Below are 19488 nucleotides of genomic sequence, written 5' to 3' on the forward strand. Positions count from 1 at the left end.
AGTTACCCCTATACATGGCCAGGAACAAGAATCATCTATCACTGGTCATCTGATGCCCTAGTAATCTCATGGTCGCAGTGTGGGTAAAAATATGCTTGACTGCTCTGTAAGATACTGTAGAGGCTTATAATAAAGCCGCAATTCTCATTGCACTAAACTGGACAGAAGAACATGGTACAGATACTCAAAGATTTTGGAGCTGACCCCTGGCCTCTCTCAAGCAGGTCAGATCTTCTGCCTCAATACCAGCTTGCTTTTCAATCACTTGTGTTAATGGCATGGTGGTTTACACCCAGGCCTTGAAAGACGGGTGTATATCTGATTCTGTCATTCCTACATCACTCAGGGCAAGAGAAGCCACTTCAAGAAAGATCTACTTTACCTGGAGACCCTTTTTCACCTGGTATGAACACTGACATTATCTGCTAATCCTTGAGACATTTTACTACCTTGCATTCTGGCTTGCCTGTGGTTTAACCTTGACCAAATCTTGTCTCTACTCTTAGGGAACAGGCTTATGGCCCTCTCCTCTTCCAGAAGCCTTTGGATTCTCTCCTTGTAGGGATGCACTGATAGTTTTTTTTGTACTTGGCGATACCATTTACCGATACCTACTGCAACTGTTTTGTTTACACTTCAGCTGTCAACGATGGTACAAAGCACTGAAAAGTTATTTGCAAATGAAATAAAAAAAATTCAATGTGAAGCATGTAAATATACTTTACAGTAGAGCTGCACGATTCTGCCCAAAATGAGAATTGCAATTTTTTTGCTTAGAATAAAGATCACGAAAAAATCTTTCACATTATACAAAAAAATGGGCTAACTTTACTGTTTGTTTTTATTTTTTTTTTATTTTTATTTTTTTTATTGTTTTAATTTAAAAAAATTAAAATAAAATTGCATTTGAAAGACCACTGCGCAAATACATTGTGACATAAAATATTGCAACAACCACCTTTTTTATTCTCTAGGGTGTCTACTAAAAAAAAGTGTGTGTGTGTGTGTGTGTGTGTGTGTGTGTGTGTGTATGTATATATATATATATATATATATATATATAATCTATCTATATCTATATATCTATATATCTATCTCTCAATATTAATGTTTGGGGGTTCTAAGTAATTTTCTAGCTAACAAAAAAATAATTTTAACTTGAAACCAACAAATGTCAGAAAAAGGTTTAGTGTTTAAGTGGTTAAACTTTTCACTTACACACAGTCTGTTCCTTTGCAAATTGTTACAATGTTTATACTTTAGTTTAACTGATAAAGAATGTTTTTTGGCTCTTGGCAGAGTGCCCAGTTTTTCTCTTCCTTTCTTTTGAGGGCTGTGGCTTAGCAGAGAGAATTCTTTGCATGGAAATAATTGTGAAATGCTTTAGTCAAGATTGAGATAACATTCTTGAGGATTGTGTAGCTCTACTTTAACCACTTCAGCCCCGGACCAATAAACACCTTAAGGACCAGAGGTCTTTTTCCAATTTCGCACTGCGCTGCTTTAACTGGTAATTGCGCGGTCATGCAATATTGCCCCCAAACGAAATTTGCGTCCTTTTCTTCCCACAAATAGAGCTTTCTTTTGATGGTATTTGATTGCCTCTGCGTTTTTTTTTTTGTTTTTTTTTTGTTTTTTTTTGCGATATAAATGGAAAGAGCGAAAATTTTGAAAAAAAAAAAGATATTCTTTTTTTTGTTATAAGAAAAATCAAATAAACTAAATTTTAGTCCTACATTGAGGGCAAAATTTATTCAGCCACATGTCTTTAGTAAAAAAAAATGTCAATAAGCGTATATTTTTTGGTTTGCGCAAAAGTTATAGCGTCTACAAACTAGAGTACATTTTCTGGAATTTACAGCTTTTAATTTATGACTGCCTATCTCATTTCTTGAGGTGCTAAAATGGCAGGGCAGTACAAACCCCCCCCCCCCCCCCCCAAATGACCCCATTTTGGAAAGTAGACACCCCAAGGAAATTGCTGATGGGTATGTTGAGCCCATTGAATATTTATTTATTTTTTTGTCCTAAGGGATTGAATAATGACAAAAAAAAGAATTTTTTTTTTTTTACAAAAAGTTGTCACTAAATGATATATTGCTCACACATGCTATGGGCAGAAGTCAAATTACACCCCAAAATAAATTCTGCTGCTTCTCCCGAGTACGGGGATACCACATGTGGGGGACTTTTTGGGAGCCTAGCCACGTACGGGACCCCGAAAACCAAGCACTGCCTTCCGGATTTAAATATAAAATGCTACCAAAAAAACTGTTAGCGATCGCAGGGATCAGGCCTGACTCTGCGATCGCTGCAGTTATGTGTTTAGTGTTTTGTAAGTGACAGTGATCGATCGATACTGCACTTGGGTGTGCTGGGCAGAGGGGCAAAACGCAGGTGCTAGCAGGTATCTGGGCTGATCCCGCTAACAATGCTTTTTTTTTGGAACCCTGAACTGCTGGGGACGCTAGTATAGATCTGATCAGATCAGATATTGATCTGTTCAGATTCTATACCACTACGGGAGGTGTATGCTTTGCGCGTGGGTGTTAGCGGTACTGGCACTAACCTAGCGCTGCCTGGGGCGACGCAGACCCTGACCCTAAAACCTAATTGATATCACCCGCTGGGTGATCAGGGGGTTAAACCTTTATTGGGTAATAAATGGTGGGTGCCCTGATGCTATAAAAAGCAAACTAACCAGAGTCACCCGTAACACTTATACGGTGATCAGTGGTGAAAGGGTTAACTAGGGGCAATCAGGGGGTTCAAATTTTTATTAGGTAGTATATGGGGGTCCCTGGCGCTATATAAAAACCTGACGGGGAACCTAAATAACTAACTGGCTAACCAGCGTCACCAGTGACACTTATACTGTTATCGATGGTGAAAGGGTTAACTAGGGGCAATCAGGGGGTTAAAACCATTATTGGGTAGTATATCGGGGTACCTAGCGCTATAAAAACCTGGCGGTGAACCTAAAAAAATAACTTTAGTTTGTGTACCTATGTGTCAGTGTAGTGTTTTGGTGCACTTACTTTTAGTCTTCTCCTCGTAGTCCGGTCAAAAAGACCGCCCCGAGGAGAATGACATCACTTCCTCCTTCCTGTGTAAACAATACACAGTGGGAGGAAGTTCGTCATTGGCCAGGAGCGATCGAGAGGGGGTGGCCAGAAACCGACGGCCATCCCCTCATCACGGATCGCTGCTGGAGGGAAACGGACCGCCGTATCCAGCAGGAGGGGGTCCGATCGGACCCCCCCACCCGCTGGAAGGCAGGCACGTACATGTACGTGCTTGTGCCTGCCTGTGCCATTGTAATGACGTACATTGGCAATACGGCGGTCCTTAAGTGGTTAAAGGTATACAAATTTTTAACGCACAAAGTAAAAGTTCTAATTTATTAATAGTTTATAAAATAGAAGTGAACAGTAAAACATATTTTTTTTTTTCTGCCAGTAAATATCTTACAGCCCACTTCCTGTTTCTTGTCTGGTTAAAAATAAATCCTAGGCTTATGACCTCATGCACAGCCCTCTCTGTTTCCCAGGAAGGGAGGGGGGGGGATGAGTCCAAAGAGAGCCAATGAGAGCTGCAGAGCTGGAGGTGTGCCCCTGTGTAAATCCAGGAAGTGAACAGACAACAGCTTCAGCTGCCCACAGTTAAAATGATTGCAGCCAGACTCAGTGGAGGGAGCTTTCTGCAGCATATTTGGCAAGTACAGATTCACAGTATATATAGAATAATATGCAAAGTGGTTGGAGGGAAGCTTCAGAATGGCAAAGATGTTTTTATTACAAATTATGTGAGCAGACTGCAGTTCCCTGTTAAGGGGTTAAACAGAGCAACATTCACCAAAAAACACACAGGTTTTGTTATTTTTAACAAAAAAAGTTATACTTACCTGCTCTGTGCTCCTGAGCTGAGCCACAGCTCCCTGTGTCCATTTAGACACGGAGCCACGGCCCTGTCCCTTTTCTCTCCTCATTGGCTGACTGGCCTTGCGTCCATTGACACAGAAAGCAGGACTCGGCCCCACACCCCAACTCGCGTGTCACTGAATTTGATTGACTGCTATCAATTTATCCAATGAGGGCCCAAGATGGGGACTAGAGCTGCTGGGCTTGTCACTGAAATTAACAGGTTCAGGTAAGAAAAGGGGGGAGGGGGTGTTCTGGGGGTCAGCTGCAGCACATAGAATGCATTAAATGTGAAAAACCATGAGATTTTACAACCACTTTATACTCCAATATACAGAATTTACAGTTGAGACAAAATCTTTATTTATTTTTATCCTGTTTTTTGTTAAGTTTTCCACAATTGAAAAATATCATGCAAGGAAGGAAACCTTAAAGCTCAAAAGTTCCTATCCTTCCCTTTAACCAAATCTAAGGGATTTTTTTTTTTCCTTTTTTGGCTTGCCTGGTAAAGCAAGATGTGTGCACCCAAGTTCAGACTTCGTCCCTCGCTGCCACTGTTTTATGCTGCAGGGACTGCCAAGCCAGATATGCAGGTTATCCCTCTGTTAAGTCCCCTACCATCCCCTCGCAATGACTTTTCTCCTCTTCTGGATGCTGAAAAGACCCCATCACTGGACAGCCAACAGGAATTGTCCACATCACGCAGGTAGTATTGTGGGCACCCAAAGGAGGACTCCGATGGAAGAAAAAAAGAATACGTGTGCAGGCTTTGGACCTGAAAGTCATGTGGCTGCTGCTTTGGATAAGTAGGGTATTTGTGTGGGGTTTTTTTTCATTTTTTATTATTGCATCTAGAGGGTATTGCATAATATTTCAAATCCATCCATACCCCTTTGGTCTTAAAAAAAAAAAAAAAAAAAAAAAAAAAAAAAAAAGGAAAACAAAGCAAGAGATAAAATTAAGATATTTTAGTATAGTCTGTCACTTTTATTTTGCATGTCAGGCTTCTTCTGTTTCTCTTCCTCTCGGAATGACCACTTAAAAATGTACTCTTCCTTTAACAGCCTTTTTGGCCGATGGGAACGGGCATCGCTCGAGGTTTCCTGGCTGCTATGGATTCAGCCTGGATGGTACGCAGCTGGGCACAAGGAGCCAGTCCGCTAGAAGTGGTGGCTGAAAGGTAAGACCCTGCAAGCAGAGTAGATGGCTGCTAATTCCTAGGTTTGCCCGTTGGCATGACTGAAGCTTACACAATTGTGACTGCAGTATTGGGCCTACATGCTTTTTGATCATGCCTGCCAGACCAGGAAGAATGTGCAAACCCATTTTTACCTTTATTACTATATTCTGTGTATCGGATGTCTTACTCTCTCACTGATGGACCTCTCTGATTGATCTTGATTTCAGGGAGAGTATTTATAGGCTCCTTCCCCAGACCACACCAGAAAATGTCAGTAAAAACTTCAACCAGTACAGCATTGACCCAACCACCCGTTATCCCAATGTCAACCTGCAGTTTCTACGACCCAGCCAGGTAAGTGACTGTCATATTTCTGTATGTGATCTGGTCAATTCTAATTCAAATAATTTGCCCCAAAAACCTATAAAACAGCAGTATTTCAGGAGAGGTGGGTTTGAGGAAGGAACAGAGTCCCGTAGCAGTGCATAGTATTTCAGAAGAGAGCCCTCCAGTAGAGTGGAATATTTTTTAGGAGATGAGAGTTGGTGAAGGCTAAGTTGGGAATAGTGATGAACCCCTGTATAGCACAGATCTGGGAAAATTGCGGACCCAGGTCCACATCTGGCCCTTTGACTTGCCCTCGAAGCCTCCACTGTCAGCATGCCTCTTTTGTCCTGTCAGCTTCCTCACTGAGAAGGGAGAGAGAGCCTGAGGAGCCAGGAAGGCTCTGGTGGAAGAGCTTAGCCTAGGAGATGTCCTGCCACTCAGCTACCCAGACAGGTTCTTCTTGTATTGGCCCCTGCACGATGCAAACCCTAGAAGCTGTGCACCTTTTCTTCACTCAAGCTCAAAATCTGTAGAAGTCCCTAGGTACTGATCTCAGGCTCTTTTCAGCCACAGTGCTTTTCAGAGGGCATTTGACAGGCAGCAATGAGGTGTTTTGTTGTGTCCTCTGGTTTAACCCCGCAATGCTGTACCACTGCTCCTCAATCCTGTGCATTGCACAGGGTTACGTTGCAGCTCCTTTGACCTCAGTGGGTGGGTTTGACCAGCAGTGGCACTTGTCAAACTCTGCACCTCAAGTGAAAAATACAGCAGCTGTGAAGCATAGCATCACAGCCATGACATGTGAACAGCCCCGTCCGGTTGTAATGTTACAGTTCAGGTAGTTGGCATGGGAGCAGTAAAGTGGATCTTCCCAATTCCAGAATTGAGAGGAATTCGGTTTGGCCCTCCACAACAGTCCCAGTTTCTCATGTGGCCCCTTGTGAAAACCATTTGCCCACCCGTGGTGTAACGCATTCAGTAGATGGACGGTTTTGCTCATTTCTGATCTCTTATCCCTCCACTCAGGTGCGACACTTGTACAACACAACAGAAATGAAGGATCTTAACTTGGAAATAAGCAATCACATTAATGCACAAAGAACACCAAAACTCGGCAGAAATGGTAACTTTCTAAAACTTACATATTTACGTTTTGTACCTGATTGGGGAGTTTTGGTGCTGCTAATTTTCTTTAGCGTGAGTAGTTAACCGTTTTATAAATCCTTTTTATTTTTTATTTTCTTCTAATCTATTAAGGGACACAGGAATTCTGTGGTTATACTACTGCCTACATTAATTTTGGACACTGGCAAACAAACATTTTAAGCCAGCCCCTGTATAAACCCTTCTCCCAGCATTCTTCAGTTTCTTGCTAGTACCCTTAGAGGTGGACTCTTCTTCCTTCAGCCTATTTTTTTTTTTTTTTTTTTTTTTCGCGTGTGTGTTTTTTTTTTTTTTTCCTTCTATCTCTATCTCAGCTCTCCGTATTGGTGTTTCATCATAACTTGCTATGGAACACTGAACTTGAACCACAGTGGACTGGACACAGGGCTTGCCTGTAACGTGAAGCTACCTTAGAGCTATCCCCACACTCTGCGTTGGTGCTAGTACAGGCAGTCCCCAAGTTACAAACAAGATGGGTTCTGTTGAATTTATATGCAAGTTGTAACAGGTACATTTAAGTAACTGCAGCCAAAAAAAATTTAATTATGTTTTTTGGATAGCATAAGGAAGGGTTAACACTAGAGATGGGCTGAACACCCCGGGTTGGTTTGTGCCAGAATTCTCTAACATCACAAGTTCAGACCTGAACCTCAAACCCAATTGAATCTATAGGGCCGTATTTGAAAAACCAAAAGTCACCATTTTGAAAACTTATATGCAAGTTATTGGTCATAAAAAGGTTATGGGGGGCCCGGGTATTGCTGTGGGTGACATGTACCAATGCAAAAAAAATTGAAAGATCGTTTTTTTAAGGTGCAGTGATTTTAATGATGTTTAAAGTGAAACCATAAAAATGAAAAATTCCTTTTAATATAGTGCCTGGTGGGGTCCACTTAGTGTCCCTGCAAGTGGCGCATCTGTACCACGTATAGAATCTGCTGCAGCAAAACTAACCTTTATAAAGAGACATTTAAATTGCTGGCAATACAAAAATGTTTAAAAAGATGACATGCAAGCTCCGCCCCCCAATCCTTTGAGTCTGGTAAGGATTGTGGAACCCCATGCCAAAATTAAACCCAAAATAAATGTCCCCCCAAAATCCATACCAGACCCTTATCTGAGCATGCAGCCTGGAAGGTCAAGATAGGGGGACGATGAAGAGGCAGCGCCCACCCTCCTGAACCATACCGGGCCACACTTCTAAGAGTAGGCGTGTCTGTTTTAGTTTGCCTCACTCTGGGTCACAGATGTTCCAGACTTGTGAATTTAATCTGACAAAGCACTTGTTTGAATTAAATATTCAGTGGAGGAGTATCCAGACATCTCTCCCCAAAAAGCCTTTAGGTGCACCGGATGTTAATCGGCAACCAGGGAATCAGACAGCCTCAGCAACTGGGTGTGTAAAATATGTGAAGAGACTCAAAATAGTGTAATATTGGCTCTTAAGCAGTTTATTGACTGTAAAAAGTAATCTGTGCAACCATTGATGGAAAGTATGTCTAACATCCTTGCAACAGACACAGCTAGAAACCCAGTCCCATGGCAATAGAGGCAAGCTTCGCCATCTTGTGGAGAAATGAAAGAAGGAATTAAAATCCCACATAAATGATTACACAGGCTTGCTTCCTTATGTTGCCAATAGCCCTTACATTAATCGACAAGAATATAAACAATACAAAATCAAGAATTAATACATTACACATATGTTTTCAGAGTCTTAAAGAACTTATTTATGTATTCAAAAAGTATATAAGGCACATATACATGCACACTAAAATATGAACCTTTTAGCAAACCTTTTTCAATTAACTAATTTTAATGCATAAAAATCATTTAAAAGGATAAAAATGCAATATTAAGCAAAAGAAAAGTACCTGCTTAAAATAAAAAGGCAGAAATTAAACCTAAAAGAATTGCGTTTATATAAAAAAAAAAAGTGGGAAGAGAAACCAATGGCCAGTATAGAATAGGGGTTACATCAACTATTAATAAAACCGTTGATATCCCACTCAACATTCAAACGATTGGGCACATGAGAGCCCAATTTATATATCCAGTCTCAGCTCTAGATATATTCCGCCTTCCATTGCTCCCACGCCAATGAGGAATGCATAATTGTGTCCAGTACCATCAGATGACAGATTCAAAGGATTCCACTCCAACTTGTTAATGGTACCAAAGCCTAAAGAAGGTATGCATCAAAATGCCTTAAATCTGCAAGGTCAGTAATTGCTTCTCTGAGACCATGGGGATAGAGTACATGGCATTTATGGACATCCAAAATGTTGCATGTACTCATTGGATAATTTCATCAGTGTTTTCTATGCTTTGCAGTGGCAAAAAAAAACACTTCTAGTTTGTTGCACTACCTGTCAGCCTATCCTTTGCTTCCAGGGTGTTCAGAAATGTCTTGGCAACCTTGCTGGTGTTTCTCAGAACTCGCGGCATCCAAGTGACAGGCTATTTAGGTGATGATCTCATGAAGGATTCATCCTCCCTTATGTATCTCACAAAATGTCCACAATACAATTCAGCTGACTCGGGCCTTTTGCTGGGCCATGCATTTCAGCAAGTCTGCTGTTCAGCCTTGCCTTTGCCTTTTTAATATTTGATCTGAGCCTGGACTGATCACTTCCAAAACAAACTTTTCTCTAAGGGCTCTCAAGAGAAATCTGATAATGAAATTTGCCATGAAAGTTCTAGGCCTAATGGTAGCCTCCTTCAAAGCAGTACATTTTCCCTATTCCATTCAAGAACTCTCCAACATATTTTGTCTGCATGGAAAAAGCAGTCTTTTCCCCTGGATTTACTGGAATTCCTTATCTTGGTGGTACATCTCTAACACTAGAATTTCTTCCTTCCCTGCAACTGGAAAGTCTTTACTACAAATGCAGGTTTATTATTCTAGAGAGAAGTATTTCAATCCTGGAAAGTTCAGGGAACATGGACAGGAGAGAAACCAAACACCCCTTCAACCAACTGGAGCTCAAAGCAGTCAGGTAATCCCTACAGCACTGAACCCACCTTCCAAAGGGACACCCAATCCAGGTGCAATCAGATTATGTCACCACAGTGGGCATGGCTCAACCATTAACGGTGCATGAGGAGTCTGACTGCCTGGGAATTAATGGAAATCGGATTCTCTTCTGGACAAAATCTTACTGTCCAGCAGCTTGTGCAGTCCACATCCCAGGAGTTGAAAACTGGAAGCCAATTATCTCGGCCGCCATCACTTGGACCTGGGAAAAGGGTCTCTTCATCCAGATGTTTTTAATCCGATATGCGAATGATGGGGGGAGGGGGGTGTAGAGGTGGGGAGAGATTCCAGATGTGGACATCAATGTCTTTTTTTTTTTTTTTTTTGCCTGGTGTGAATGTAGTAAATTTGGATGCAGAGATTACTCTGTGCCTTGTTTTCTGGTCTTACTGCAAAAAGGTCTTGACCAAAACTGGGCTGTATGCATCCTTATAGTGCAAGTGTCAGCCTTGCCCATCCTCTTTCAAAGGCCTCTCGCTTCATACTCCTATACAAAAACAAAAAAATCTAAACTTTGTTCCAGGTGATCCTTGTGTTGGGCCCTCTGTATGGTTTCTTTCAAAACTGAGGCCTTTCTGTGTAGGGTTAAAGGGGAAGCACCCAAGGTGGGCTTGTCCTCCAAAAGCTTGCCAGTGTCCAATCACCTGAAGGTGCACGCTTATAACCTGTGGTGTATGAATATTTTGCCTGTGTCATGTAGTTTACTTTAAGATGTGGAATTTACAAGTAAGTCAGAATTTTCTTTTTTTTTTTCTCCCTCTATTGCAGAGTCGGTGGCTCGCTCCAGTAAGCTGTTGGGGTGGTGTCAGAAGCAGACTGAAGGTTATGTCGGAGTCAACGTTATTGACTTAACACTGTCTTGGAAAAGCGGCCTTGCGCTCTGTGCCATTATCCACCGCTATCGCCCGGAGCTCATGTAAGGACTATTCTTGACAGACTGAGCTTTTGTTCTGGTACTTGTGCTAGCCACATGACTAAAAGCCTAGGCCTTTGGTTCATATGATTTGAACAGTCAAACCCGCTTTGTCAACAGACCTCACATGACCAGAAGCCCAGGCTTTTTTTTTCTATCTCAGAAGTACGGAAGGGAGCCTTTTTTCAAGAAATGTAGGCACTGCAACCCATTAAACTTTATTTTTCTATACCATCAAGACACTTGGAGGTCTGTTTTAAAAATGCTTTTTTCCCTAAGATTTATATGGCTTTCAGCAAAGGTTCATATTTTTCCAATTGAAAAGTTATTTTAATCTTGTTTGAAAACATTATAAAAAAGACCTCTTAAATGTATGTAAAGGTTTTGATGGAGTACAGAAGGGTAAAAACCCCTGTCAGTTTATTTTTTGTGGTCTGTCCTGTTGAAAATTCGTTACTTCCACTTTTTCCAGTGATGCAAGAGGAAGTAAGAGAAAATCTCTACAACGTGAGGGAATTCTTCTATATGACAGCTGTCACCAGAACAAGTGTCCCCATTGGAAGATTTCTTGTCACCTGTTCTGATGGCATCTGTAAACGGCAGTGGTCACCAGGACAAAGGAAGCAAATCTTCCCAGCGGGAGCACAGACGGTCATTAAAACCTGAAGTGTTTAAACCCCTCCCCACTCCATCCAAAGCTAGAGCATAGTTTTGATGATGCATGTCAATAGCAGAGTTTCCTAATAGCCTAAAAATACTTCAGTAGTGTACAACAAATGTCTGTGTGCACAGGCCCCTTGTTTTTGTGATGCTTGTAACATTTTGGATCCCCCATCACTTTAGTGATAATAGTGGACATCAGGTCAAATGTAGAGGGTTAAACTACTTGGCAGGGTTCATACACCTTTTTTAATATAACTAACATTTTGGGCCCTTTCACACTGCCACGTTTCAAAAACTCACTATGCGTTTTAAATGGGTTGTGTTAAAATGCGACACGAGGCATATGTGGTGACTAGCTGGTTGTTAGTGATGCCATCGGGTGTCGGCTCCTACACTGCCTGTTTTTAACCCCATTTTGCTGGCTATTGTGGTTCTGAGGCATTTGCAGGACTTCTCCATTGACTTGCACATGTAATGTTCGGCAAACTTGCTGCCTGTTGCATGTCGGGTCAGCTTAGCCGTGGTCACGAAGCATCGTGGCCCTGGCATGAAAATATCCCCCTCTATTTCCTATTGCAACTTGAGGGAGGCAGCAAAAGCGAGACTCAGCATTTTTGCAACTCCCAATGGCAAGTCTAAAGTCCTTCAATCGGTTTAAATAGCGCTGGACATGTTGTGTTTTTTTTTTATTTATTTTTTATTTATTTTTTTCTCCCCCCTCTTCCTGAAAGGTAAAGTCATAATGTGCTGGTATGCAACACATACCAGCACATTACTGTATTTGAGACGTGCCTTTAAAACAAAGCTGTTCCAGTTCCACCATGTCAGTGATGCAGCTTCCATTTTCACCCATCTTGCTTCCAGGTTTGCAGGCTCTGGGTATGTGACTGGCTGGACCTGTGATGACTTCACTTCCGTGCATGCACGCGGGAGCTGCCTTTCACGGCACAGGGCTCAGAAGAAACAGTGCCAGTGGCCGTTCCTTCAGAGCGCATGTGCCAATGATGCCACTGGCTGCATGTAATGCAAACATCTCATGAACGTTGCATGTTCAGGAGATATTTACACTACCTATAGGTAAGCCTTATAGGCTTGCCTATAGGTAAACTGTCAGCAAAGGAAGTTTACTTAATCTTTTTAATAGAGGGGAGGAAAGGGGGATGGCCAAACCGACTCCACTACATGAAGAGATGAAGCAGAAGGGTGCTGAGGGTGACCGCCATGGAAGTAAGAGGGGCGGGAGCATTTTTATGTGCAGCTATCTGCTGGCTATCATACTGGTATGTGCTGGCTTCTTAACCAGCTATTCACTAGTTAAGGATGCCAGCAGGTGCCGACTCCTTAACAACCAGCATCTTTAATAAAGTAATGTGACCCTCAAACGTGCCTAAAAATACTTGGGGCATTTTTTGATGCATTTCCTTTGACTTTCAATGGAAAGTACCCTTTTTAAAAATGGACCAAAGATGACGCATGTAGGACTTTCCAGACCACAGTGCACATGCAGCACAGTGATGTGAAAAGTCACAGGAATCATTTTGATGCCCCCCTCTCCCTCTCCCTCTCAAAGATGTAATCTCAGCGCTAGACTCCAGCGCTAGACTCCCACTATATTCTGGCTCTACCTGAAGAATTTGCCTCTCTGCAGTGCGATCATCTTGTATTTGGCAGCGGATCAGGGCTGTAATTAGACAAAGCTATGAACATAAACAATGTTTATTTGTGGGAACGAATATCTGAGCACACAGAATGACTCATTGCCTTTTTTTTTTTTTTTTATGTAAATTGGCGGTGTTCTCGGTATAACAATGTACGCAGATAAGGTTCACCCTCCTTTCCTGAGTGTTCTGTCTCCTCTGCCTGAGGGCTGTTAGAGAGCAAACCAACTCTGTTGTAATCTGAACCTTCCTATGCTGGTACTCTATTGGCGGGTGTGTCATTATCCTAATACACCGAGAGTCATGTGACTGATGGTATTACACCCTGATACCTGTGTTAGGTGTGTGCACAAATAATGCTGATGAAAAGAACCTGACGCCTCCCTACAGAATGACTTTATAGGGAACCTGTTGTCTTGCTCATTCAGGGCAAAGTGACAGGTTCACTTTAAACCCACCGCATCTCGCTTGTTTTCCACAGCATTCTCCTCTGCTCTTTCCTCTTCCACAATTATTGCAAAATACTTGGCGTTTCTCACTTTGAGGGAGCATTTGTCCCATTACAGAAACATAAAAGGGAGAGGAAATCTAAACAAATAGGGGGAAATAATTTTTTACACAGGAGTCCCTTGAACTGATGTCCCCATTTTAAGAATTTCCCACTATTTCTATTCAACTGTAAATTTTGTATTTTTGCATTCCTTTGTCTCGGTGACAGTGGTCATCAAGACAAATACAGAGGGCAAATCTCTGCAGTGGAGACACAAGGGTCTAAAGTAGGGCACACACCATAAGAAAATGGAAAAAGGAAATAGAGTGTGAAAATTCTGCTACGACAAAGGCTTTTTTGTGTATGATCATGCTCGGCCTTTTTCTGTTTTTTTCTCGTATGCAAATGGAACACATTAAACAAAAATCGTTCGTTCTGTTCCCCATATGAGAAAACATTTGGAATTTGTCCCTTCGGAAATGTATGTTTGTAAGGTTGGAATCAGCTGTCGAAAGTTGTGTGCACACTATGAGAAAATTGTACGATCGTTTCTCAGACGAAAATGTTTGTCTGGTTTTTGTTTTCTTGTGTGTATGAGCCTTAACCCTTCTACACTCTTCCAAAACGATAAATGTTTGTCATTTGAGGCACTTCAAATTGGAACTGCACAGAGCATAGTTACTAGACCTGTATGATGTCTTATTGTGTGCACTTGCTGTTTCTTGTGCATAGTTTGAATTACAGTATTACATACAATGAATCCTGTGAATTCCTAATACAACTGACTGTCTTTCCGACTGAGTTCCGCTGAAATGGACTTGCCTACACACGATCATACCAAAGTCCGTTCAGAATGCGATGACGTACCATGGGACTAGAAAAGGAAGTTCAATAGCCAGTAGCCAATAGCTGCCCTTGCGTCGCTTTTGGTATGTCGGACTAGAGACTAACAATTTTCCCGATGGAACATGTTAAATCTTTCTGACGGAATCAATTCCGATTTCTAGGTCCGTCTGAATTTTTGAAAAAAAGTCAGATGAAGCCCACACACGATCGCAATATCCTATGAAATGATTCTGTCTGGGGAAGTCCGGTCGTGTGTACACGGCATTAGAGTGCGTGCATGCTCCCTCTCTATGGCTCTTTATCTGGTGTTACACTTTTTTTTATGCTGGGATGGCTGAAGAACAACTGTTCATAATGGTCCTCTGTCTCAAGGTTCCTGCTTTTTTTCCTGCAGAGATTTTGACTCTCTGGATGAGCGTGATGTGGAGAAGAATAACCAGCTGGCATTCGATATCGCAGAGCGGGAGCTGGGTATCTCTCCGATCATGACCGGGAAGGAGATGGCATCTGTTGGGGATCCGGACAAGCTTTCCATGGTGGTTTACCTCAGCCAGTTCTATGAAATGTTCAAGGAGACTTCTGGATCTGGTAAGATGGTGAATGAGATTAGTACAATACATAGGCTCATGATTGCGGCCAAACTCTTTCAAACCTTAGCACTTTAAAGGATAATAAAACTTTAATCAAAATGAGGGCAACGTTCCTTCACCCTACAGACCTCAGACCAGAAATGCCCTTCATCAGGTCGGGCAGCTCTTCATTTTCTACTGATTCAGCAGACTGTGGTAGACTTTACCTCTTCTAGACCTTGATGTGCAGCACAGTGGTGTAGTGGTTAGCACTCTCACCTAGCAGTAAGAAGGTCGCTGGTTCAAATCCCAACCACAACACTACCTGCTTGGAGTTTGCATGTTCCCTGTGCCTGCGTGGGTTTCCTCCGGGTACTCCGGTTTCCTCCCACAATCCAAAGACATGCAGGTAGGTTAATTTGCTTCTGTCCAAAATTGGCTCTAGTATATGAATGGGGACCTTGGATTGTGGGCTCCTTGAGGGTAGGGACCAATGGGAGTGTGCAATGTACAGGGATAGGGACAATTGTAGACACTCACTTGGGTTGAATTGGATGGACTGGTGTCTTTATTCAACCTAACAAACTATGAAACTATGTGGAAGTCGCGTTCTTGCTGGCTTGTTTGCCGCCATGACATTTTGGGTAAGGGCAGATGGCACCCTATTAGGTGATATTTTTGTAATATGGAATATCACCTCAATTCCTTTCCATTATACCTGGAAGTCGCATTACAAAAGAGCAAATTCAACTTATGTTTCTTATTTTAATCAAATTTTTTTTAATTGTTTTTAGTTAATACTTTCAGGACAAGCAACTGACCTCTCTTGCCTCAAATTTTTGCAGACAATGCCGATCCAAATGCAGATGAGAAGGCTGCTCTCCTTGCCACTGCCAAGTCTCCCATCTCTTTCCTCAGCAAGCTGGGTCAGACAATCTCTCGGAAGCGTACTCCTAAGGTAAGCTGCTAACTTTATGAACTTATTTGGCAGCTTTATATTCTTCTAAAGTATTATTCTAAAGTATTCATAGGCTTGTACCTTCAGGTGATTAGACACTGGAAAAACATTTGAGAACATACCCTGTGGGCACCTTCTCTATAACCCTACCCCACTCGGTGAATCCTCAGTTTTGTGCTTGTATCCTAAGATGATAGACCTCTTCTTAACATGGAAATACCTCTTGGCTTGAATAGTTATATCATTTCTTTAATACAAAATGAATTCATATTACATATAAAAAGCATAAATCTCCTTTTGGGAAGTGAGGAAGTGCAAGAGCACCATTGAAGATTGTTGGATACACAGTAACACTGAGAATTGGAGTTTTAAGATTTTGTGCATATTTATCCCATGATCCTGGACTGGACAGTCACGGCTACAAGATAGATTTCCTCTCTTGGCTGCAAAACAGATTCTTCCCCTCCAGCATACCCGTTCTCCCGACTCGCCGGGAGGACCTCTGGGGCGCAATAGGGGACCTGCTGAATCGCAGGGTGATTGTATCTGTTCCGGAATCGGAACGTTTTTTTTTTTTTTTTTTTTTTTTTTTTTCTGCAGAAGCTTGGCTTTTTGCGCGAGATGATAGAGCCTGTGATCTGCTATCAAAAGCCGGCTGGGTGACAGGCTGGATACCCTTATCCTTGTAGTCTCCACAGCCTGGCCATTGAGCGTGTGCAGATCGCAGTTCCGCGCTGGGCCAGCCACGACGAAACCTCCGCTCCAGAGGTGGTCGTGAGCTTTTATGCTCCGGGGCACACTTGACCAGACTACTGATGTCTGAGTCAGTGTGCCAGGCCAGCAGCCACCCTGTACTGATCAGAGAGTGGGTCTGTAATGGAATGTCTCCCAGCTCTTCAGGACTGGTAAGTACAGCTCTCCCTGCCTCGGTGGGGCTGAGCAGCTGGGCATTCCCTGGGAGGTCGATTTGGGGGTCCCTCACCTCCCTCTCTTCTCTCCCTGGCCCTATCTCCCCCCCCCACCCCCGTGCGGATGCTGCATGTGGCTGCTGAGTGGTGTGTGTGTGTGTGTGTGTGTGTCTGTAGAGGGGCTCTCCTGGGGGGGCTGCGCTGGCTGGCTGTGTCCTGAGTCCTGTTTCTCGTGTCCCTGGAGGTGTCTGGGAGGCTGTGCCTGTGTCCCTTGCAGTGCTGATCACCGACATTTGTTCAGCTCTGTCCCTCATGGTTTCAGCATCAGCAGCCATCTTAGGTGTGGGCAAGGGAAAGCATGCTCGTATGTGCTTCGGCGGCCATTTCCCCTGTGATTTTTTTTTTCCTTATACTGGACGCCGGCGACCATTTTCTAGAAGCCTGGACAAGTTTTTCTGCTTTCTCTAGTGGCAGCACTTGTCCCTGTGCTCTGGCGGCCATTTTTACCCAGTGTTTTATGTCCTTATACTGGACGTTGGGTGCCATTTCCTTTGAGCCTGAGCACTTTGCAGAGTGGTTTCAGCGCCATTAGCAGCAGCTTCCACTGACACAGAGCGGATCCCTCTGCACCTGGGAGCCAACAGAGACCACGGGCACTACTTGCTAGATAGCGCAGAACCCTTCAGGGTGGTGAGTCCTGCTGGAAAGAGCCCCTCAGCCAGCAGCAGTAAGGAGGGTGGGACTGTCACTGTCCTAAGTCCCCTTTGGGTGGCAGACAGGGTAGGGTCAGCATGGCTTCAGAAACTGGTGTTTCTTCCCCCAAAAGCCAGTCAATTGCAACCGGTTTGCCTGCGGAATGAGCAGTGCCCTTGGACGCCTTGTCGGCGGTCCTCAATTCGTTCTTAGCCAAGATGGAGGCGGTGTGTGGGCGCAAGGTGCAAAAAAATCGTCCTGATTTGGTTGAAATGCTGGTCTGCTGACCGGGCATCCAAAAAAGCCCTGACGGATCTTCCCTTCCTTGGCAACTGGCTCTTTGGAGCCTCTTTGGATAACCTTATTAAGAATGCCACAGGTGGTAAGAGTACTCTACTCCCACAGGCCAGGAAGGCTAAGGAACCATGCCGTAAGCAAGGGCCCTCCTTCTTTTTTTCTTTTTTTTTTTTTCTCTCACAAACGGCTTTTTCATCCGCCCGGAGCTTTGGCTAAACGTCTCCAGCCCGACAGGACGACCACAGAAGGGTAGAAACGTCTCTGGAACCGCAAGCCTAAAAAGCCTGTGAAAAAAAGTGCTACCGCATGAAGGTTTGCCCCCACCCATGACTCTGGTGGGGGGTTGCCTTCGGGAGTTTGCAGCCCGGTGGTCCTCTCGACTGTCCGACCAATGGGTCTGCGATCTTATTTCCTACGGCTACAAGATAGATTTCCTCTCTTGGCTGCAAAACAGATTCTTCCCCTCCAGCATACACGTTCTCCCGACTCGCCGGGAGGACCTCTGGGGCGCAATAGGGGACCTGCTGAATCGCGGGGTGATTGTATCTGTTCCGGAATCGGAACGTTTCCAGGGGTTCTACTCAAACCTGTTTGTAGTTCCCAAGAAGGAAAGGGGTACATCCAATCTTGGATCTAAAATCCTTCAATCACTTTGTGAAGGTGCAGAGGTTTCAGAATGGAGTCAGTTTGCTCAGTGGTCTCTGCACTCCAAAGGGACTCCCTGGCATCTTTAGACATCCAGGATACGTACCTGCACATACCCACATGCCTCCGGCATCAAAAGTTTCTGAGATTGCAGTCGGGCAAGCCCACTACCAGTTTGTGGCTCTCCCTTTTGGTTTGGTAGCAGCCCCCCGCATCTTTAGCAAGGTATTGGCTCCTGTACGGCAAAGCGGGATTGCGATTGTGGGTTACCTAGACTATCTGAGAGCTTCTTCCACCTCAGAGTTAGAAGAGGATGCGGCGATCACCATGCAGACCCTGCAAGAATTTGGTTGGCTGTTGAAGCTAAAAAAAAAAGTCGGTGATAGTACTGACAGTGTTTTGAGTACCTAGGCTTGTTGCTGGACTCCAGGGAAGCGAGTGTTTTTCCCTTCAGACAAGCTGCAGACTCTGAGCCGTGGTAAAACTGCTGATGAACCGCAAGTGGTCGTCGCTGCGCTTCTGCATCCAAGTCCTGGGACTCATGGTGGCCTCCTTCGAGGCAGTACCATATGCCCAGTTCCACACCAGAGTCCTGCAGAAGGAGATCTTGACAAAGTGGGACAGATCTCTGTTGTCCCTGGATCCAACAGATGCAGGTAAGATAGTTAGGGGTTCCCTGATCTGGTGGCTGAGGTCCCCGGTGCTTCAGTCCGGGAAGTCGTTCCTACCTCTTAAATGGACAGTGATCACAACGGATGCCAGCCTATTTGGCTGGGGTGGAGTGATGGGAGTTCAGTCGACTCAGGGCCTCTGGTCGACGGAGGAATCCAAGTTGCAGATGAATCTGCTCAAACTGAGATCGATCACATGGTCAATGAGACTGCAAGGGCGTCCGATCAGGATCCAGTCAGACAACGCCACTGTGGCATACATCAATCACCAAGGAGGAACAAGAAGCTCGGCCGCTGCACGAGAGGTCGCTCACATACTTCGGTGGGCAGAGCAACATGTACCGGCCCTGTCGGTCATTTACATCCCGTGTGTGGAGAACTGCCAGGCGGACTATTTAAGTCGTCGGATGCTGGACCCAGGAGAATGGGCATTGCATCCGGAGGTGTTCAGGCTACTGTGCCTGTGGTGGGGGCACACCAGACGTGGATCTTCTGGCCTCCCGTCTCAATCGGAAGGTGCTGAGATTCATATCCAGGACAAGAGATCCG

General features: G+C 43.9%; 1 protein-coding gene across 24 annotated transcripts in view; it reads left to right on the plus strand.

The window, feature by feature from the left end:
* MICAL3 (microtubule associated monooxygenase, calponin and LIM domain containing 3) overlaps positions 1-19488 on the plus strand; it is a 299572-nt gene that overhangs the window by 146759 nt on the left and 133325 nt on the right. For all 24 annotated transcript variants that reach the window (XM_077468826.1, XM_077468846.1, XM_077468830.1 and 21 more), the window contains exons 9-14: positions 4985-5100; positions 5328-5454; positions 6454-6550; positions 10397-10544; positions 14593-14786; positions 15613-15725. In XM_077468826.1, coding sequence (XP_077324952.1) covers positions 4985-5100; positions 5328-5454; positions 6454-6550; positions 10397-10544; positions 14593-14786; positions 15613-15725 — 795 coding nt within the window. The remainder of the gene's footprint in view (positions 1-4984; positions 5101-5327; positions 5455-6453; positions 6551-10396; positions 10545-14592; positions 14787-15612; positions 15726-19488) is intronic.

This window comes from Lithobates pipiens, unplaced genomic scaffold (assembly GCF_037356315.1).
Source record: "Lithobates pipiens isolate NorthernLeopardFrog02 unplaced genomic scaffold, aLitPip1_a1.2 Scaffold_8, whole genome shotgun sequence".
Classification (NCBI taxonomy): domain Eukaryota; kingdom Metazoa; phylum Chordata; class Amphibia; order Anura; family Ranidae; genus Lithobates; species Lithobates pipiens.